Source organism: Odocoileus virginianus, chromosome 26, assembly GCF_023699985.2.
Source record: "Odocoileus virginianus isolate 20LAN1187 ecotype Illinois chromosome 26, Ovbor_1.2, whole genome shotgun sequence".
Lineage (NCBI taxonomy): Eukaryota > Metazoa > Chordata > Mammalia > Artiodactyla > Cervidae > Odocoileus > Odocoileus virginianus.
The window spans coordinates 45501673-45524813 of NC_069699.1; the positions used below are offsets into that span (position 1 = coordinate 45501673).

General features: G+C 41.0%; 1 protein-coding gene and 1 long non-coding RNA gene across 3 annotated transcripts in view; one reads left to right on the forward strand and one right to left on the reverse strand.

The window, feature by feature from the left end:
* LOC110126431 (uncharacterized) overlaps nucleotides 1–23141 on the reverse strand; it is a 40595-nt gene that overhangs the window by 4503 nt on the left and 12951 nt on the right. The window contains exon 2 of the long non-coding RNA XR_002310418.2: nucleotides 9550–9829. This is a non-coding gene — a long non-coding RNA (uncharacterized lncRNA). The remainder of the gene's footprint in view (nucleotides 1–9549; nucleotides 9830–23141) is intronic.
* IQCF6 (IQ motif containing F6) lies at nucleotides 3348–4044 on the forward strand. 2 transcript variants are annotated; one of them, XM_020876065.2, is made up of 2 exons: nucleotides 3348–3466; nucleotides 3621–4044. In XM_020876065.2, the coding sequence occupies exons 1-2, from the start codon at nucleotides 3395–3397 to the stop codon at nucleotides 3987–3989; spliced, it is 441 nt and encodes a 146-aa protein (XP_020731724.1). In that variant the 5' UTR covers nucleotides 3348–3394; the 3' UTR covers nucleotides 3990–4044. The 2 variants fall into 2 exon arrangements, with proteins under 2 accessions (XP_020731724.1, XP_020731725.1); XM_020876066.2 differs by having other exon boundaries at nucleotides 3381–3466; nucleotides 3625–4044.

Below are 23141 nucleotides of genomic sequence, written 5' to 3' on the forward strand. Positions count from 1 at the left end.
GGGATGATGAAATTAGAATTAAAATTAGATGAAATTAGAGACTGGACTTGGATAGTAGTGATGGTTGCATAGAGGCTTCCCTGGTAGCTCAGTTGGTGAAGAATCCGCCTGCAAGGTAGGAGACCCCAGTTCAGTTCCTGGGTTGGGAAGATCCACTGGAGAAGGGATAGGCTACCCAATCCAGTATTCTTGGGTTGTAAAACACTGTGAATGCACTAAAAGCAACTGAATCATAAACTTTAAAATGGTTAAAATGGTCAATTTATGTTATATGGGTTTTACCTCAATTACTTTAAAAAGATACACAGAAACACATAAAACAGCTTTCTATTTCTTAAGGTACATGGATGTTCTGTGTCCATAAATGCATAGCTAATTGTCCAGGATACTCTCCAAACTAGCAGCAGTAATAATATAAGGCAGAAATTTGTTCTTAAATGTATGGATTAAAAAAATTATTTCAACTATAATGGAAAAGAATCTGAGAGTCCATATATATGTATGGATAAAACTCAATCAATTTGCTATATACCAAAAACTAATAGAGCATTGTAAATCAACTATACTTCAATAAAAATTAATTATTCTTAATATCAAATTTAAGTCTGTGCATGGCATAACGTCTGAAAGACTATCTCTGGGAGTAAATTTAAAGGAAATTCACTTTCCGCCTTATATGTCTGCATTTTTCTGTATTTTAGAAACAGACATACTGTATTTATAATCCAGGGGAGAAAAGAAGGCAGAATCTGGAGAAGGGAGCAGTGAGGAAATAGAGACCAAGGAATGTGGTCTGTGAACACTTAGTAGGATAGGACTCAGGGAGTGCATCTTCCTGGCTTCGGCCTCATACGCTGCCACTTTGTGAATAACTACAAAAGCGTGAACGTAAAAGAGGCTGACAGGTTTTTCCAGAGACTTCTAAGGAGACAAAGCCAAGACATTCTGGCAATAAACAGCCAGGACAGAGTTGGGTAGGGGAGAGATCCCCAAGGAACAGTGAGGTCTAGTGTTCTGACCATGAGTCTGACCTGCATAGACCGAGCCTGAGTGTTGGCCACAACCACAGCCCCTTTATAAGTGATCCCTTCAGAATCCAGCATATTGGACTGGAACTAGATGCCTGACACCAGGACTGATGGTTCAATGCAGTGATGCAGGCCTTTGAGATGGCCGATACCACTCACTCAGATTGACAGACATTAATGGAGGCAACAGGGTCCGCTCTCGAGGACTTTTAATGTGACCTGAAGAAGTTGCTTGCTTGAAAATAGGGCCAGAATCTGTAAGACACGCTGATGGACAGTGCCATGGCAACTAGTAGAAGTGATGGTACGAGGCCTCAAATACACATAAACAGAAGCCACAGTATGTGGCTTATGTAGAAAAATGAGGAATATCATGCCTGTTAAAACTAGAGCCAGAATGGCCTTTCAAATCTCAAAGGACGCACAGCAGCTCTGCATCATCTGTTTCTGCAGTTTCAGTCCTAGCTCTGAATTCTAGAAACTCCTGTGAGCTCCCATGAGCCCTGGCCACAGAGTTGCATTCTTACAGCACAGCAGGGCAGACCCAGGTTTTGTGGGAACTAAAGTTTATATAAATTGGAAGGCCTACTTTAAGAAAAAGAATACAAAATTATAGACTTAAAATCAGGCCAGTGGATATTTAGGACAAGTCAAGACAACAAATGACACATATAAAAGAGGTGGCAGAGATCACAGATGTAACAACATATAGATTAGTTAAGTGTCCTACCTCTGTGGTATTTTTCCTACATTTTTTGCTGTGTAATCTTTTATTACTTCTTCATATGATGATTTTTCATATGATTTTCTATAGAAACAATATCGTCTTTCAAGATACGTAAAACAGTATTTCTCATGCCAGCATGTACACCATTCCCAGAAGTTCTGGTTGGTTCCCATAATCACTGTTCAGTTAGGTCACTCAGTCATGTCCGACTCTTTGAGACCCATGGACTGCAGCACACCAGGCCTCCCTGTCCATCACCAGTTCCCGGAGTTTACTCAAACTTATGTCCATTGAGTCAGTGATGCCATCCAACCATCTCATCCTCTGTCATCCCCTTCTCCTCCTGCCTTCAATCTTTCCCAGCATCAGGGTCTTTTCAAATGAGTCAGCTCTTCGCATCAGGTGGCCAAAGTATTGGAGTTTCAGCTTCAGCATCAGTCCTTCCAATGAATATTCAGGACTGATTTCCTTCAGAATGGACTGGTTGAATCTCTGTGCTGTCCAAGGGACTCTCAAGAGTCTCCAACACCACAGTTCAAAAGCATCGATTCTGGAATTCTGATTAACTCTATTTTACAAAATTCATACCAAAACAGAAAAAAAAGCTTGTAATATTTATAACTGTCTCACTGCATTGTCAAATATTATATTTCTGACAAGACAGAACTTCGATTTTAATCAGGCATCAATGAAAACAGAATCTACTACTTAGGATTTTACGTGTCTAAAAACAGTAAGAATTTTCTACGGACCACAGCTTTTGTCTTCAAACTTTTCAAACCTTGCTTTTCCTCCACCGTACCTACACTTCTGGTGCCAGGCACTGCAGGGAGTGTCCACATCACCATAGCTGCACTTCTGTCCCCATATCAAACCATGACACAGGTGAATGGATGTTGTAACTGGTAGGAAAACTCCTGGAAGTCATTGCTAGCAGAATGTCTAACAAGAATTTACCTATTCCCAGGGGTGACTGGGACCACATAAATCTATCACATTAACCCATACTAAGTATATCCCAACTCAGCTTCCCCTTAGTCACATTCCAAAAGAAACTGCAGCCATTCCATGGCACCTGACAAGAAAAGGGTGACAAAGGGGGTCAGAGAAGGGGCGACATAAGCCCTCTCCAATTGCAGATAAACTATCTTGCTTCCACAAATTTAACAAAACACATACTAGCCCATGAACACACGGCTCAGGTCCCTCCCAAAGACCCTGACACTTAGGCTTCCAGAAACCCACAATGGTAATGAGTGTGTCTGTGTAAACCCTTACTTGAAGGAAAGTTGAATGAAACTTTCTATCCACTGACACCAGCAGGACCAGAAATAAGTGGCTAGAAGGTGTAGAAAGAGCAAGGTTTAAGGCACCAGCTGAGTCTGAGAAATAAACTGAAAGCAAGAAATAATGACAGCCCACTTAAAGTTATGGGTATCAATAAATAAGGTGGCTGGTCAATCCATAAGAAGATACAAAAGGAGAAAGAGATGTGGGTGAAATGTGGATGAACAGGACCTAATGAGGGACTTGTGTGCAGGTGGGCGGAGTCTAGTGATGGGGTGCCTAACAGTTGAGGGCGGGGCTACAGACTAGGGTGGCCTAACTGATAGATGAGTGGACTCTAAAGACCAGGGCCATGGACACACAAAATGTGAGTGAGGCTCATACAGAAGGGATCTGTCCAGAGGATAATGAGCAGTGTCTAAAGGTGAGTAGGGTTTGGAAATAAGATGGATGGGGCCCAGAAATAAGAGGCCAGAGCTACCTGGGCCAGGCCCCCTTTCCTCCCAGCACCAGAGGTGGGGTTAGGAATGGGAGAGTACCCCACTGAGCATCTCCATGTTCTTCCTTCCCCCGATCAGTTAGAGAAGGCAGCCATACAGATTCAGTCATGGTGGCGTGGCAACATGGTACGCCGGACGTTACTGCATGCAGCACTCAGGGCCTGGGTCATCCAGTGCTGGTGGAGGTCGATGCAGGCCAAGATGCTGGAGCAAAGACGGCGCCTGGCACTAAGACTCTACACCTGCCAGGAATGGGCAGTGGTGAAGGTGCAGGCACAGGTTCGCATGTGGCAGGCCCGCAGATGGTTTCTCCAGGCACGCCAAGCGGCCTGCATCATCCAGTCTCACTGGCGCTGGCATGCCAGCCAAACCCGAGGCCTGATCCGGGGCCGCTATGAGGTCAGGGCCAGCCGGATAGAGCTCGACATCGAAATCCTCATGACCTAGGGTGCTGGCAGAGCCAAGGAGACTGGATCTCTCTTCCAATAAAGACATTTACTGACCATGGTCTTGCCCTTTGGAAATCAGACCCACAGAAGAGGGATCAGCCCCTTATCTTCCTGCCTTCCACCCTCCAAAAAAATGATTTCCTGGCATAGTCTAAAGCCTGTGCCAGGACAACTCACACTAGCCCTTGCTCCACCTGACCAATCTTGTACCCAAAAGAAAGCTCAGGGCTCAGGGCCAGCTCTGACACTTGAGCCAGCCTGATCCCAGCTCCCACCACAATTTGGGCAGGCACTGGGCTTTACTCCTCTGCAGCCCCTGCCAAGCAATTTCCATTCAGATTAGGACTGGCTGCAGTCAGAGCCAGCTGGGAAGGGCAGGATTCCAGAGGCTTCTGATTGGCAGGGCCCTCAGGGCGGGCACAGAGCTTGGCAGAGAGCCAGGAGGACAGGATACCCCCAGCTGAGCAGCAGCAGGACAGGCGCTGTGCCTCAAGGGGAACAGCCAGCTAAAGCCAGCCCCTGGGGGAGGCCGGGGCAGAGGCAGAGAGGCTGCAGCTGTGCCTGCTGCCTCCCTCCCCAGGGGCTAAGAGACATGGCTCCCCACCTCGCAACCCCGCCCTGTGCTGGCCACTTCCTGGGAGAACCAAGATGGAGTTGGTGTGGGGGAAGAGAGCCTGGGGATTGGAGTGGATTAACAAGCAGAGGAAGAATAGGGGTGAGCAGGCAGGAGGGCTATCCCTCTGCCATCAGAGGTCATTAGCTTGGGGATACAGCTTCGAAACCTTATCACATCCTCAGAAGCAGCTGAGCTGCCCTTCCCTCAAGATTCCCTCTCTCCCGCAACCCTCTCACAAACTACCACACCCTCTGCTGAGCCTGCCATGAGTGGGTGCTGATGTGTCTATGCTTTGCTGAGGCTCTTATTATCTCTTGGCATTTATGTCTCAGTCATCTCTGAATATGCTCTCTCAGTCTCTGCTTTGTCAAACATGCCCAAGTCCCTCACTCTCACCCTATGGCAAGTGTGATACTTGTCTGAACCTGCATCCCAGGAGTCTGAGGTCCATGACCCTCCCCAGGATTTTGCGAAGGGTGGCCTTGCACAAGGGATGGGAGGACCAGCTGGGGAGGTGTACAGAAGCCAGAGGTTTTCATTGGCCTTACAGATGGGTAAGGTTCTCCCTCACCCCAGGGCTCATTGTGTATGTGTATGTGTGTGTGTGTGTTTCGGATTCAGGGTTCAGTCCAATATCTATCACCTCCAATAGCTGCAAGTGGCAATGATGCAGTTAGGTTCCCCACTCTTCCACCCTTTTTAGGAGCTTCAACACAGCTTTCTCCTCCCCTACTGGCAGTGGTGAGTGGTAGGAAACTAGTTAGGTCTACAAACAATATGGCAGGAATTCTGCATGATTTAGCCCATGAGGCATTCACCCCTGCAGTGAGAGGTGTTGCAAATCTATGAGAGCAAGAGTTTAACTCTCTGATTTATAGTCTACAATGGGCACTGGAATCCCCTAAGATACTGGAATGTCCTGATGCCTAGGCTCACCCAGAGATTCTGCTTTATCTGGGCTAGGGAGTTGCCTGGGCAATGAAATTCAGTATGCATCCACAATGTGAAAACTGATGAATTAAGTCCTTCCCAGCCCAGGTTACAGTCCTCTACTCAACTCGCGTGGTCCCATCTGCAGATGGTCATGTAGAATTCCCAGGTTTACACTCAGTGGGCTCAAGGAAATCAAGGTTTTCTGCTCTCTGATGAGCTAAGCATGCAAAGTAAAACAGGGATCTAGAGGCAGAGCTACCCTGAGTCAAAAACCTTTGGAAGCAGGAAGGTCCTGCCGGAGCCTGCCGGCAAACGAACTGGTCGAGAACGCAATTACCAGAGTACCTAAGAAAAATAAGACTCAGAAAGACTTAGAAAGATGGGGTTGAGAGGGACAGAGTCAGCTTGCGTCTGACTCTGCCAACTTTATTGAAGAATACCACACCTATATATATGCTAACAGGAGTTACTAATAGATCAAAGGTTTGCATATGTGCAGAGCTACAGGCACAGGTGTTTTAAATTCCTCCACTTAAGATCAGTAAAGCATCACCCTAGCGCCCAACATGATTAAGATCAATAGAACATTAACTAGATAGAAAACAGGCTTCAAGCACGACGAGTTTATCAGCACCAGGAAAACAGGCGAAAGGTCACCGGGGTGTTTTTTCCCTGAAGGGGATAAATGCCAGTCTATACTTTAACAAGAAGGGGTGGCAGGACAAAGAGAGACCCTTTGTTCTCTCTTAGGGCTGTAAGGGGCCTGTACGTTCAGGCCGGCTCCCTGCAAGGTCCAGCACCTCCAGACAGCTGGGGTCTGAGATGGGGAGAGGCTAATGGGGAAAGTAGGCTAGGCCTCTAGTCCCAGGTAGACAGGATCCCAGGAAGATGGCACCACACAGGTGTCAGTAATGGTGACTGTGGGGCAGTCCAAGAAGGTCAAGTTTCATCCAAAGTCTTAACCACCACTGCAAGAGTCCCTTCAAAGATCAGGGGTCTTGAGAAGCCAGGGATGGTCTAACCCTGTAGGTGTTGGGCATCAGAGAGGTCCAAGGAGAGGAATAAAGCATAGGACAGGAGTCAGGAGAGAAGCTCTTTTAGCAGCAAGGTCTGTGGCTAGCTGCCTATTGGTGGAACCACCGTTCCCTCCTTAGCAAGGATGAGACCACAGGTGGGACTTCTTACAGATAGACCTCTCAGAACCTCATAGACCCTCTCTTCTCTTTTCCACCATCACTAAACTGAGCTGCATAAGGAACTCTTCCTGACAATACACTGAAACAACACAAGTGGGGATGGAAGGAGCATGCTTGCAGCTAAGGGGCAGGTGTGGGTCTAAGAGCATTTGGGGGGACTTGGTATCCTCATACATGCGCCTTCCTCAGGTGACATGGTGGCCCCAAGAGATAGGTGACCCAGGCCTGATCAACAAAGAAATCTACTGACCCTCAGACTGGTCTAGCCTCCTGGGCCTCTAAGAAGGTAGTTCAGTAAGTGAAAGCCCATCCCCTCCCAGTCCCCTCCTGCCCTGGAAAAGGACCCCCACGTTACATCTAGTATCCTTGCCCCACAATGCCCACTCCATGCTCTCCAGCCCCTCACCTGATGCATCACCAACCTCAGTTCTGATCCCATCACTCCAAGGTCTCCATCCTGAATTTTCGTCTTTCTCTGTCCCACATGCCAGACCCAAAATGAGATGCCACAGCCACTGCCATGCATGCCCAGCAGCTTGAGTGGGCTGACCAACATCCCCCTGATCACTCACACACATTCACACACATTACAGGAGGACACTGGTTCTGACCACTATTCCACCACTCCCATTTTGCCAGGTGGATGCTGCTTAGCCTTTGTTCAGCTTTGTTTCTAAAACTCAAGTTTGTCCAGGTCCGCCAAAAATTAGTAGTTTGGAAATAAGCACTTAAGATGTAGATGGGCTGGACTGAGTTGAGAACAAGATTTGTTTTCTGGGCACTCCCAAGCTGGGCTTTCATATCAACTGTTCAGAACAAAGAACTTAGGATAGAGTATGTCCTTAAAGAGGGTGATAGATTTTGACAGTGAAAAGAGATGGAACACAGGGCCCACAGAGAAAGTTCCAGCCATACAGGAAGAGACAAAAGTCCATTCAGAGCCCTGAGATAGAGGAGTGTGAAGGGGCTGAGGTACCGCTGCAGCCTACAGCCAGATCCTGCCCTCGGCCCCTCCTCTCAGGTTATCCCAGGAGACACCGGGGAGCCTGGGGGAGGCTGAGTGGTTCAGAGGCAAAAGTAGTACACGCCAAAGAAGGCAGAGTTCTCTGATGGCCTAGTGGTTAGGATTCTAGGCTTTTACTTCTGTAAAAGCCCAAGATGGGAGAGGCAAGATATCACAAAGGGGCCTAGGACGGAGACAAGAAGCCACAGACTGTGGAGACCTTACCACCCAAGGCCAAGACAGGGAACATGGGTATCAGAAGGTGAATTTAGGTCTGTGGGTGGAGGACATAGTAGGATTATCTATTGGGAGTGGGCTGAAAGCATGGTTTCCACAAGAGCAGGCAGAATCACCTGGAAGATCCAACCCAGGAGGGGAAAGTGGGAGGTATCAATGAAAGATGTTTGACTGTGAATTGGTAATTGCTGTTGGAATGATGACAATTCTGTCTCATTCTGAGATATGTTTGAACATTTTCACAATAAAAACATTAAAAAATAACTTTAGTATAAATAATAGAAGGATGAAAATTATTTAAATAACTTCCATAATAGTTAGGAATTGTATTGGGCTCTTAGGAACAGAAACCTGAAAACCAGCAGCTTAAACAAAATAAAAGTTTGTTTTCTTCTTCCATAAATAAAGCCCAGGAATGGGAAGGCCAAGGTACAGCAGCTGCATAATATCAAGAGGTTCCATCTTCTCTGTTTCCACATTGCACTCCTGGGATGGGACTAGTCCTCTTACTCTAGGATGACTCCTAGAATTTCAGCCATCACGTCTGCGTTTCAGGAGAGTAGGTGAAGAGCAAAGAGAAACATTTATGCCATTCATTTCTTTTAAAGGCCTTTCCCAGAAGGCTCACTCATCCAGCCTCCTCTACTTATATTTCACTAGCCAGAACTGTTACCGGACCTTCCCTGCTACAAGGACACACTGTCACCAAGTGTATCCAGACAGGCTAGATTCTGCTCTGATGCAAACTTTCAAATCTCAATGGCTTACTATGGAAAACAGTGTGGAGATTTCTTAAAAAGCTGGAAATAGAACTGCCATATGACCCAGCAATCCCACTTCTGGGCATACACACCGAGGAAACCAGATCTGAAAGAGACACGTGCACCCCAATGTTCATCGCAGCACTGTTTATAATAGCCAGGACATGGAAGCAACCTAGATGCCCATCAGCAGACGAATGGATGAGGAAGCTGTGGTACATATACACCATGGAATATTACTCAGCCATTAAAAAGAATTCATTTGAATCAGTTCTAATGAGATGGATGAAACTGGAGCCCATTATACAGAGCGAAGTAAGCCAGAAAGATAAAGACCATTACAGTATACTAACATATATATATATGGACTTTAGAAAGATGGTAACGATAACCCTATATGCAAAACAGAAAAAGAGACTCAGATGTATAGAACAGACTTGTGGACTCTGGGAGCAGGCGAGGGTGGGATGTTTCAAGAGAACAGCATCGAAACATGTATACTATCTAGGGTGAAACAGATCACCAGCCCAGGTTGGGTGCATGAGACAAGTGCTCGGGCCTGGTGCACTGGGAAGACCCAGAGGGATGGGGTGGAGAGGGAGGTGGGAGGGGGGACTGGGATGGGGAATACATGTAAATCCATGGCTAATTCATTTCAATGTATGACAAAAACCACTGCAATGATGTAAAGTAATTAGCCTCCAACTAATAAAAATAAATGGAAAAAATAAATAAATAAATAAAAATTAAAATAAAAAAAAATTTAGAAAAAAAAATCTCAATGGCTTAACTGAAATGTATTTCTCACTCACACAAATCTGCTGATCTCCAGGCAATTCTCCATGGTTGTCTCTCCGTGTGCTTGCTCAGTCCTCCAGGCTGTTTCAGGCTTACACCACCTCCATGTGGATATGAACTCCTGTGATTACACGCATCCAAGTAGGGGCAGGAAGGGCTGGAGAGATGAGTACTAGCCTTGGCGATCTTACACTTAGAAGTGTCTTATTTCACTTCTGCTCTGTTTTATTGGCTCAACACCCATGCAGCTGCGTCTAACTTCAAGGAGAAGGACAATGCAATCTTCCAACATGCCTGAAAGGAGAAGGAATAAGAATGTTGGTGAAGAAATCAATGTGCCCCTTGTCATGGTGCCATTTATGAGATAGAAGAGAGAGTAGATTGGGTGGTGGTGACAACCAGCCTCAGGCACAGCTCCTAAAGCATTATAGAAAAAATAGGAAGAAAAGATCTTGACTAATTCAACAGAATGGAAAAAATTAATAAGAAAGCAGGATAGAAAACCCAAAGATGGGAATAAGTCTATATTAAATAGAAATGGGTAAAATTTATCTACTAATATTAACAGAAATCTCACATTAGGTTTTAAAATATAGCCAATTATATGTTGCTTTATAATGGACACATCTAAAATAAAAGAAAGCTGGACACTGAAATTAAAACAACAGAAAAAGATAAAGCAGAAAAGAACATTTAGCTGTTTAAAAACACATTTACCCTTCTCTCTTCTAAGATCTAAGGAAAATGAAAAATGAATTAACTTCACACAAAAAGCTCACAATTCTGAACAGAGTGAAACAAGGGCCATCAGAGGATATAGGACCACAACTCTGGAAAAAGGAAAGAGGTACCAGATGAAGCAGGAAGAAGGAAGCTGAAGAACAAATGCTCACAGGGCAAAAGGATGAGTGACAAGAACTCAAACACAGGCATCTGACTCTAGGATGTGGGCCCATTCTCTCAAGTGCTTCCTCCACGAGACTTGTGGCTCTGGCGTAAGAAAGTCCTAATAGGGACTTCCATGGTGGTCCAGTGGTTAGGACTTTATGCTTCCACTGAAAGGTTGCTGCTGAACGATAAGACGCCGGGATTCTTGGCCTCCGGAGGAGATGAATTCAATCCAGGGCCAGAGACGAGGCTGGATCGCTCAGAGCTTTTGTGTAATAAACTTTTATTAAAGTATAAAGGAGATAGAAAAAGCTTCTGACATAGGCACCAGAAGGGGGCAAAAGAGTACCCCCCTCCTAGTCTTTAGCTGTATGTTATATAGTCACTCACAGTCTGTTAATGAAAAGAAAGGAATGTCATAAAATTTAGAATGGCACCAGATAATTCATCCTGGCCATAAAACGATTGACTTGAATCTTGTAGAAGGGCAGATAACCAACAAATAGTTTCCTTTACATAGATTAGGGAACAATATCTAAGTAAATTAGGCCGTTTGGCGGAACCAACGTGAAGATAGAGTCTGGGGTACATTAACATAGCTTAAGACAACATTTCCATAAGAAAAAGAAATGTATCGGTTAACTGAAGGTTTGAGAGTAGTTAGCTTCAGGTGAAACCAGGTGTCATGGCAACACAGCATTTTAAGAGAAACCTCCTTTTAAATTTGTATAGAGAAGGAAAAACATATCGCTGGTTTGTTTCCTCCTGCTGCTCAAGACAGAGAAAAATGTCTGGCACTTGCAGCCTATTTCCTCCGTTTGGAGACACCTGGCCTTCCTGCCTGTTACCCTCCCACCACTGCAGGGGGCACAGGTTTAATCCCTGGTTAGGGGACTAAGATCCTGCAAGTGAGGTGCAAAAAAAAAAGAAGTATTGATAGAATGAAAGAATACAGAGTTCATACTCCTACATTTAAAGCATAAAATGAGTATTGAGGGCAATGAGCAGTCTTGACACCTGAAATTCTGCAAAATATCATAGTTGATCATTCCAAGTAACACAGTAATATAAACCATTCCAAAATAGAGAAAGAACAGAAAGTTACCCAACTGTCTTTATGATGCTGGCATAGCATTGTTATCAAAACCAGACAAGTATTCTGAGGATCTAATGTATTAACATGGTGACTATAGTTGATAACACTGTATTACATAATTGAAATTTTCTGAGAAAGTAGAACTTAAATGTTCTTACTATATATATATATATATATATAAAATATGTTAATTAACTAGATGGGAGAATCCTTTCATAATGTATTTATATATAAAATTATCAAAGTGTATAAATCTGTTTGTCAATTACATTTTAATAAAGTTGAAAAAACTAAAAAAAATAACCCAGACTGGCATATTATAAGAGAGATAAATTAAGATCACCATCTATAATAAATATAAATGTAATGTATACCTAATAAATATAAAATATAAAAATTAAAATAAATATAAACCTTAGAGTATTAGCAAATTACAAACATTAACTTTTGTTTATTTGTGTTTTCGTTTTTTGGCCTTGCTGTATGGCTTGTGGGGGGATCTTAGTTCCCTGACCAGGGACTAAATCCCAGCCCTACCCAGTGAAAGCAGAGTCCTAACCACTGGACCACAAGGGAATTCCTCAAGCATCAAGATTTAAATGTATATACATAATGACAAAACAGGGATTTCCCCAGGAAACCAACAATGATTCAATACTGAAAAACTCCATCATGTTAACTGATTGATTAAAAGAAGAAAAAATCATTATGATCAAAAGTAAGCATTCATTATCATTTTTTAAAAATTACTAGTAAAATGTAAAGAAAATAAACTATAGTAAGGAGCCAAAGAATAAAAACATATAAGGATCTCACACAACTCAACAGCATAAAAACCAAACAGTCCAATTTAAAAATGGATGAAGAACTTGACAGACATTTTTTCAAAGAATATATACAGATGGCCAACAGATACATGAAAAGGTGCTCAACATCACTAGTCATCATGGAAATGCAAATCAAAACCACAGTGAGATACCACCTCAAATCTATTAGAATGCCTATTATCAAAAAGATAAGACATAACAAGTGTTGGTGAGGATATATGGAAAAAAGTGAATTCTTGTGCACTCAGTGAGAATGTAACCTTGGTATAGCTACAGGGGGAAAAAGTATGGAATTTCCTCAAAAAATGAAAAATAGAACTACCACATAATTCAGCAATCCCACTTTCAGATATACTTGAGAAGGAAATAAAATCACTATCTCAGAGAGACATCTGCACTCCCATATTCATCATAGCATTACTCACAACAACCAAGACATGGGAACAACCAAAGTTTCCACTGACAGATAAAAGAATAAAAACAGTATTGTTTTGGCTATTTTGGGTCTTTTGACTCTCCATACCAACTTAAAATCAACTTGTGGTTATCCACAAAACAACTTTCCAGGATTTTGTTTGGAATTGTGTTGAATCTGTAGTTCAAGTTGAGAAGAGCTAACATCTTGACAACGTTGTGTCTTTCTATTTATATAATGAATATCTCTCCACTTATTTAGCTCTTATTTTATACTTTATCAGGGCTTTATAATTTTCCTCATATAGATCTTATATGTATTTGGTTAGATTTATACCAAGTATCTCACTTTGAAGAACACTGTGTAATAAATGATAAGGTTTTTTTAATGTCAAATCCCCCCTTTTTATTGTTTTTTTTTCTTTTTTTTCTTTTTATTGGTTTTATGCAGGTAAGCAATTGACTTTTGCACATTAATTTTGTATTCTTCAACCTTCCTATAATCACTTCATTCCAGGAACTTTTGTTACTTATTCTTTCAGATATTCTACATAGATGATTGTGTCATCTGAGAACAAAAGTGGTTTTATTTCTTTCTTCCCAGTTTGTATACTTTTTCTTTCCCTTCCTCATCTTATTGCATTAGCTAATGGTGTTGAAAGCAATGATTTTGGTCCTGATCTCAGCAGAAAAGCTTTAAGTGTGATGTTAGCTGTTTTTTTGTAGCTCTTCTTTATCTAGTTGAAGAAGCTCCCCTCTATTTTTATTTGCTCAGAGTTCTTCATTATGGATGTTGGATTTTCTTAAACTATTTTTCTATATCTTGATATGATCATGTGATTTTTTTCCTTAGTCTGTTGAAGTTATGAATTACATTAATTGATTTTAAAATTTGAACCAGACTGACATAGCTGAAATACATTCCATTTAGTTGTGGTATAATTCTTTTTATACACAGTGAGTTTTGTTTTGCTAATATTTTGTTGAGGATTTTTACATCTATGTTGGGGAGAAATGTTGGTCTACAGTTTTCATTTCTTGTAATGTCTTTGGCTTTGGTGTTAGGGTAATGGTGGTTTCATAGAATGAGTTAGGAAGTATTCTGTTTCTATCTGAAGAAACTATAGAGTATTGATATAATTTCTTTTTTAAAAGTTTGGTAGAATTCACAAGTGAACCCATTTGAGCCTGGCACTTTATATTTTAGAAAGTTATTAATTATTGACTCAGTTCAATAGATATGGACCTACCAGATAATCAATTTCTTCCTCTGTATATTTCGGAAGATTGTGTCTTTTAAGGAATTAGTTTGCTTCATCTAGGTTCAAATTTGGGAGCACAGAGTTGTTCAAAGTATTCCTTTATTGTGCTTTTAATGACTATGGTATCTGTAATGATGACACTAAGGCAGCATTTCACATTAGTTTGGGGGCAATTATCAGACATTACACTTCAAATATGGTTTATGTTCCTTCTCCTTCTGGCATTCCCATCATATGTCTCTTAAATCTTTTGTGGTTGTTCCACCATTCTTGAATTTTCTGTTGTTTTTTTCCCCAGACTTTTTCTCTTTGCCTTTTAGTTTGGGAAGTCTATTGTCATATTCTAAGCTCAGAGACACTTTTCTTAACCATGTCCTGTCTACCAATGAATCCATCAATGGCATTCTTCATTTCTGTTACAATTTTTTTAATATGTAGAATCTCTGTTAGATTCCATTTCTTTGTTTACATCATCCATCTGTTCTTGAATGTTGTTCACTTTCCTCATGAAAGCCAATAGCATATTAATAATATATTCACTAAAATTCTTGGTCTGATCATTTCAGCATTCTTGCCATATCTTTTTCTGGTTCTGATCCTTATTTAGTCTCTTCAAACTGTTTGCCTCTTTGGTTATTTTTTGTTTTTGCCTTTTAGTATGACTTGTAATTTTTTTGTTCAAAGATAGATGTGAGGTACTGGGTAAAAGGAATTGTGGTAAATAAACCTTTAATAATGTAGTGGTAAGTTGTGGAGGGAGGTGAAGCATTGTATAGCTTGGTGGTTATGTCCCAGTCTTTTGATGATGCTGTACCCCTGGACTGTAAAGTTCACCAATGCTTTTCAGTTTTTTTCTTCCTTGCATGGAACAGATTGGCTGGAGGAACTGGAGTTGTGTATTTTTCTTCCCACATGTGGTAGGCAGAGCCAACTATAATTGAGTACTTCTCTTTGGTCTTGTAGGTTAGATTGTGATATAACGCCAGCAGGTTAAGCTTGGGTAAAAAGTTTCTCCCAAGGGCAAGCCTTGTTAAGAAAACAGAATGCTCTTGTATACTTAAAAATAATTTATTTCCTCTCCCCCTGTAAAAAGCACAAGGGTATATTTCTCTGATATTCACAGCAAGGACCTGGTAGAACTTCTGGAGATTAAACTCACAAAATGTGAGGGCCCCATTGACGACTAGCCCTGTGGTGTTTTTCTCTCTCTTGCTTGTCCATGTTGAACCTTCGGCAATTCCTCAATTAGTTTAGGTTTTCCTGTCCTCACACTGGTTCCTATGGAGGTTTCTGCTCTGATAAGTTGTAATTCCCTGTACCCACCTATCTGTAGCTCCAATTACTTGCCCTGTGACCTCACTTCTCTGACAGAATAAGAAGTCTTTTTGATTTTTTAGTTTATTTAGTTTTTCACTTGCTAGGATGGAGTGAAGCCTTCTAAAGTCCTCACATGATGGATTGGAAACCATAAATACTATCATTTTTTTTATCCCAGTTATTGTATTTTTTGTATTTCAGTTAAGCTTTACTTGGTTTGTTTCTAAATTTTCTTATTATGTATAATTGCCTTTTTCCTGATGAATTTTATTTTTGGCTGTGCTGGGTCTTTGTTGCTGCATGGGCTTTCCTCTATTTGTGGTGAACAGGCTTCTCATTGCAGGGGTTTCTTTTGTTGCAGGGCACAGGCTCTAGAGTGCACAGACTTCAGTAGTTGCAGCATGTCAGCTCAGTAGCTATGGCTCCCAGGCTCTAGAGCACAGGCTCAATAGTTGTGGCACATGTGCTTAGATGCTCCGCAGCATGTGGGATCTTCCCTGGTCAGCGACTGAACCCGTGCCTCCTGTATTGGCAGGTGGATTCTTTACCACTGAGCCACCCAGGAAGCCCCTCTTGATGAATTTTTTATATTTGTCTTTCACTTATTTCAAAATATTGCAAGTTACTTTATTTCTGGGCTTGACTATATCAATACCTTAGGTCTTTGCAGATCCATTCCTGCTGATTCTTACTCTCATGGTGTCTTCTTTCCTTGTGCGTTTAGTAGGGTTTTTTTTTTATTATTATTAGTATTAATAATGCAAGCTGCTCACTTAGCCTATGAGAATTTCTTGATTTCTGGGATAAACATAGGTTCCTACAGAGAGGATTTTGTAGCTTCTCTCAGATACTTGGGCAGGCAATTAGTCTAGAAGGACTGCAAAATATAATCTCAGCTTACATGTTTTTGAGTAATCTAGGTTGTGTGAATTCTGGCTGAAAAGCTGTAAGAGGGATGTCTCTGGTTATAAATCCTCAGGAACTACTTTTCTTCTTCTATACAGTCCCCACAAAAAAGTCTCTCAAGAAATGTTCTCTGCCATGGTCAAGGGTTGGAGGGGTAATATTTATTTAATACATACATGGAGAAGATCTCCTGTTTGACTTCCCACTTTGGGCATGTCTTCTTGTCCCCTGATCCCTATAATGCTGTGACAACCAGAGCTCAAACTCACATGGTTTGGCAAATATCCTCTAGACAAAAAGGCAACTTTACAACTCCAGTTACCTTTATGAATTCCCACTTTTATTTGGTTTTGAGTTTCAGTATTCAGTTCAGTTCAGTTGTGTCCAACTCTTTGCAGCCTCATGGACTGCAGGACACCAGACTTCCCTGTCCATCATCAACTCCCGGAACATGCTCAAACTCACGTCCATCGAGTTGGTGATGCCATCCAACCATCTCATCCTCTGTTGTCAATCTTTCCCAGCATCAGGGTCTTTTCAAATGAGTCAGTTCTTCATATCAGGTGGCCAAAGTACCAGCGTTTCAGCTTCAGCCTCAGTCCTTCCAATGAATATTCAGGACTGATTTCCTTGAGGATTAACTGGTTTGATCTCCTTGCAGTGTAAGGGACTCTCAAGAGTCTTCTCCAACACCACAGTTCAAAAGCATCAATTCTTCAGTGCTCAGCTTTCTTTATAGTCCAACTCTCACATCCATGCATGACGACTGGAAAAACCATGGCTTTGACTAGACAGAACTTTTTTGGTAAAGTAATGTCTCTGCTTTTTAATATGCTGTTTAGGCTGGTCATAGCTTTTCTTCCAAGGAACAAGGGTCTTTTAATTTCATGGCTGCAGTCACCATCCATAGTGATTTTGGAGCCCAGGAAAATAAAGTCTGTCATAGTTTGTTGTGATCCACACAGTCAAAGGCTTTGGCGGTTCAGTAAAGCAGAAGTAGATGTTTTTCTGGAACTCTCTTACTTTTTCTATGATCCAACAGATGTTGGCAATTTGATCTCTGTATTATTTTCAGTATTTATATTATTATTATCTGCATTATTTTCAGTATTATTAGTTTCAGCATTATTTTCCATCTTATCATACAATCAGTGCTTATAAAATATAGTTTTTAAATTTTATTTAACATTTTAATTGTTTTCATTTTAACATGTGTTAACCATTTTATTTTATTTTTTTTTCCATTTATCTGTATTAGTTGGAGGCTAATTACTTTACATCATTGCAGTGGTTTTTGTCATACATTGAAATTAATTAGCCATGGATTTACATGTATTCCCCATCCCGGTCCCCCCTCCCACCTCCCTCGTGTTAACCATTTTAAATTGTTTAAATTTTAAAAGTGTGGAGATTGATCAGGATTCCTATGCCAATAGGTTGCTGGAAGCCTAATACCCTAATGGACGCCATTTTCAAACCCAATTTGGTCAGATCTGTAATCAGTTTTAATAGATATATCTTGGTCAATAGATCATGCAGAGAGAAATATCCCACAGCATCTGTATTCTGTGCTATATATTTTTCACGTCAATCAGAGCCCATTAAAACCTGATCCATTACAAGATGGCATGGGATGAAAAAAAATCTCTGCTCAACAAGGATGATCTGGATCAGTCAGACTCTCGTGAGTTAGAATCTGAGAGTAAATATGGAGTCAATCATTGAACATATGCTGAGCTTTCACGTGTCTTAGATTCTATCAGATAGACAGCAGAACATGAACATTCTGAGGAAACTAAAGTTATTAAATAGAGAAGACCCATAGAAAGCAGACAAGGACACTAGTTAGCTGACAGAAGGAGAAGGTAACAGAAGTAGAGAAGCTCACAGGAGCCGAAGAGATCAGGTTCACAAAGTTCTGAGTTCTGAAGAAGTATCCCATCCAGTTCTACGATTCTACAGTCTTTCTACAATTCCAATACTTCGATCCCTATGACCTATCTTCCTAAGGATCCCTAGGATCCTCTCCCCCATCCTTGCAATGGTCTCTCATCATGCATGCTAGCTTTTGTGACATTCCTTGAAACTAATGGAAGCAGTAATGACTATTTCATCACAGCCATGATGTAATGCCACCTTTATGTTGAGCACATAAAGTCCAGGAGAACATGGTCAGCAAGGAAATCTTTGCAGATTTGTCCCTCCACCTGAATGAGCTGAGTTACATATGATCTTGGTATGGTTTCACTTCTGGAAAGCAATGAAGTGCCATCCATAAGTGATTAAACAAGCAAGTAGAATCTGACAGTAGGTCTTAGGTCTTGTTACAGTATCAAGGGGACTAATAACCCAAAGTCTTGGGGATATAGGCTACATGAACACATTAAGTTTGACATATCCCCTATGCTGCTATCCTGTTTACTCTCAGTTGTGCAGAACAGAGTTAAGCCTGAGAAAGCTTCCTTAGGGAGACATGCTTGAAAAGTCAGCTATTCACTGGTGACAAGGAATCTGGATTTTGAGAATTCCACAATTCCCTAACTGATAAGGTCATTTACTGCAACTAAACTGTACAAGCAATGTAGTTTATGCTGCTTTCCTTATGAGACTGGAATTTTGGTAGAAGCCATCAGAGGGTGCCTATGTGATTGAAAGTGTTAGTTGCTCAGTTGTGTCCAACTCTGTGACCCTGTGGTTTGTAGTCTGCCTGGCTCCTCTGTCCATAGAATTCTCCAGGCAAGAATACTGGAGTGGGTTACCATTTCCTTCTCCAGGGGGTCACCCCAACCTGGGGACTGAACCCAAGTCTCCTGCATTGCAGGCAGATTCTTTACCATCTGAGCCAAAAGGGAAGCCCCCATGTGAATGAACCCCAATAAAAACCCTATGCTTCTAGACTCAAGTTATCCTCCCTGGCATCTATGTTGTCATTAGTCATTGTTGGAGGAATAAAGCACTTCCTGTGTGGCTCTAATAGAAGAGTACTCTTAGAAACTTAGATCTGATTTCCTCTAGACTGCACCTGTTTTGTCTTTTTCCTTAGGTGACTATACCTGTATCATTTTACTGGAATAAATCTTAGTCACAATTACATCTATATGTGGAATCCCATGAGTCCCAGGGAATCACTAAACCAGGGGATGCCAGTGATTAGAAAGTTTGTACAACACAGGAGTGTACAAAATCCAGAAAATAAAAGTCATTAATTTAATGTGCAAATATGAGGACACAGACTTAGAGGGTGTTTGGTAGCAATAGAAGGAGGAAGGACTGAATGTAAGTTAAGAAACCCAGAACAAGAGACAGACGAGGCCTGAGTGAAGATATGTGGCACCAATATCCCTGCTCTTCTAAAGTATTATAGCTAATAACAGGGAAGGATTATAGATGGGCTACAAAAGAAGAGGACCATGGTGTGGGTGGGACTCAGAGACCCTATATTTTCATCCTCAGCTCTGCTCTGTCTCTGATAGATGTGGAGTGAACAGAAATCACAACCTACTCCATGGCACTTGTTACAGAAGACGCACCATGTGGTAGGTGTAAGACCCCTTATGTCACAGTTATGACTATGATCTTTTAACTCACCTCTCCCTCCCTTCCTACCAGTGACACGACTCTCAGCAACCATATGAGTGTTGGCTGTCATCCAGAGCCATGGCCAGATCTACTCTGGTGGTTTCCACAAGATTTGGGCTATCATGTGCCTTCTTAAATCCTGAGATAGTATAGGAAGCCACAAGGAATAAAACACCACATCTTTTACTCATATATGTAATAGTAACAGAAAACTGGCCAATATGTTAGATTGAAGACATCGGAGACACAATCCTATGGCAGCGGGAATAGGTAAGTGTACTTATTAGCACAGAAGCAAAAGATACATGGAAGTTCCATAGGAATAAATAGAATCTTAATTATTTAAATATGAACGCTTATTAACCCAGGGCAGAGAATCTGGCTTTTTTGTTGGATCCAGAGTCTTCGATAGCCAGAGCTCAACACTGTTTTCTCGCTCCCTCTCACCCTCCCCTTTCCAGACTTGGGGGAGGGGTTGTTTCTGAATGAAAGATGGAGAATGGTGGAAAGAAGAATCAGCGAAGTCTGAACAAGGAGTAGGAGAGAAGGACAAGACTAGGGATTAGAAGGAGTTGTATATGGAAGACCTGGACTAGAAATATTTTGTAACAGAATAAGAGTAAAGGGGTTAGGATCAAGAAAAGAGAAGTCGGGGAAAGGATAAGAAAGGCCCAAAGTCTTCTGGCTGAAGAGATGGCAGCATACAGGAAGCCACAAGCCTTGGATGGGGACTGGTAGGGTTAGCCATAAAAGAGTTGGAAGGTCACTACCTGGGTGGAGTATAGAGAGGGGAATGTGACCTGAAATTATTAAGGTTGGCACAAGAAAATTTCCAAAACTCATACGGTCTCCTCCAGATCTAACATACAAAAAGTAGAAAGAATAAGAAGCCCAAACTCAAAAAACAAAGTGATGTGCCCTCAGGAGAAAAGGGTTACTATTCAGGTAACAACAAAATATTAATAAAGCAGATCCTACAGCAAGATAAAAGAACTGCACACTGTGATCAAGTGGAAATTTTCCCCGGGACTTAACGTTCAACACACAAAATCATCTAAAGTAATAAAGCACATTAACAGAACAAAGAAAGGAAATTCACATGATCCCCTCCATGCAGCAAAAACTTTGACAAAATCCAACACCCTTTCTGGATAAATACACTCAGAAAACAAAAAAATGGAAGATCCTCAACATGGTAGAAAGTACTTATGAAAAAATCCCAGCTAACATCATACTCAAAGGTAAAAGGCTGACAGCATTTTCCTCCGAAGATTAGGAACAAGACAAGAAGGCCCACTTCACTGTTTTTCAACACTGTACTGAACTTCTAATCAACAATTAGATAAGAAAAAAGAAAAGCATCCATATTGGAGAGGAAAGAGTAAAGTTATCTCTGTTCACAAATGACATTATCCTATCTATAGAACATTCCAAATAGGGACTTCCCTGGTGATCCAGTGGTTAGGACTCCATGCTCTGCTTCAGGGGTTCAATCCCTGGTCAGGGAACTAAGATATGGCATGCCATACAATGAGGCAAAAAAAAAAAGCTCCAAAATAATTGTTTTAACTATTAGAACTAATAAATGAATTCAGCAAAGTTGTGGATACAAAACAACACACACATAGCTGTGTTATTATATATCAGCAATGAACAATATGAAAGGAAATTAAGAAAACAATTCTACAATTTATAATACTATCAAAAAGAATAATACATCTATGAATAAATTAACTCAAGAAGGCGAAAGACTTGTACATGGAAACTAAAAAACATTGCTGAAAGAAATTACAGAAGACCTAAGCAAATGAGGCCTGGCGTGCTGCGATTCATGGGGTCGCAAAGAGTTGGACATGACTGAGCGACTGAACTGAACTGAACTGAAGCAAATGAGAAAACATGTTGTGTTCATGGATTTAAGGACTTAATAATTTTTGTTATGATAGCAATACAGTTGGCCCTCCCTATCCACAGATTCCATATCCACAGATATGAAGGCTATATCTATGAATACACTATACATCCACTACACTTTGCCATTTTATATAAAGGACTTGAGTATCTGTAAATTTTGGTATATAAGGGAAGTCCTGGAACCAATCTCCACAGATACTAGGGACAACTTGTACTCCACAAAGTGGTCTACAAATCCAATGCAATTCCTATCAAGATTTCAATGATCTTATTTACAGAAATGAAAAGGCAGATCTTCAAATTACTATGGAATTGCTATGAATCTTGAAGAGTCAAAACAATCTTGAAAAAATAAGAACAAATTTGGAGGACTGACATTTTCTAATTTCAAAATTTACTAAAAAAACTATCATAATAAAAACAAGGCAGTACTATCATGCACAAAAATGAACTCATAATGGCTTAAAGACTTAAACATAAGACATGACACCATAAAACTCCTAGAAGAAAGCATAGGCAAGACATTTTGTGACATAAATCATACCAATGTTTTCTTAGATCAGTCTCCCAAGGCAATAGAAATAAAAACAAAAATAAACAAATGGGATCTAATAAAACTTACAAGCATGTAAACAGCAAAAGAAACCATATATAAGAAAGGAAGGAAGAAAGAAAAGACAACCTATGGAATGGGAGAAGATACTTGCAAATGATGAAACAGAAAAGGAATTCATCTCCAAAATATTCAAACAGCTCAACAACAACAAAACAAACAACCCAATTGAAAAATGGGCAAAGACCTTAATAGACATTTCTCCAAAGAAGACATATAGATGGCCAGTAGGCACATGAAAAGATGCTCAGCATCGCTAATTATTAGAGAAATGCAATCAAAACTACAGCGAAGTACCACCTCACACCAGTCAGAATGGCCATCATCAAAAACTCTACAAATGCTGGAGAGGGTCTATAGAAAAAGGAACCCTCCTATACTGTTGGCAGGAATGTAAGCTGGTGCAGTCACTATAGAAAACAACATGGAAGTTACTCAGAAAACTAAAAACAGAATTACCATACGATACAGCAATCCCAATCCTGGTCCCAGACAAAACTAAAATTCAAAGATACATGTACCCCTATGTTTACAGCAGCACTGTTCACAATAGCCTAGACATGGAGACAACCTAAATGTCCACTGACAGATGAATGGATACAGATGATGTGGTACATATATACAATGGGATACTACTCAGCTATAAAAAAGAATGAAATAATGCCATTTGCAGCATCATGGATGCAACCAGAGATGATCATACTGACTGAAGTAAGCTAGAAAGAAAAAGACAAATACCATATGATATCACCTAGATGTGGGATCTAAAATATACCAATGAACCTATCTA

Excerpts from the sequence above, each read along its gene's own strand:
- IQCF6 (XM_020876065.2), top strand. The coding sequence starts at position 3,395 with ATGGACACACAAAATGTGAGTGAGGCTCATACAGAAGGGATCTGTCCA. Across the intron at positions 3,467-3,620 it reads ATAATGAGCAGTGTCTAAAG|TTAGAGAAGGCAGCCATACA; the intron begins GTGAGTAGGGTT and ends TCCCCCGATCAG.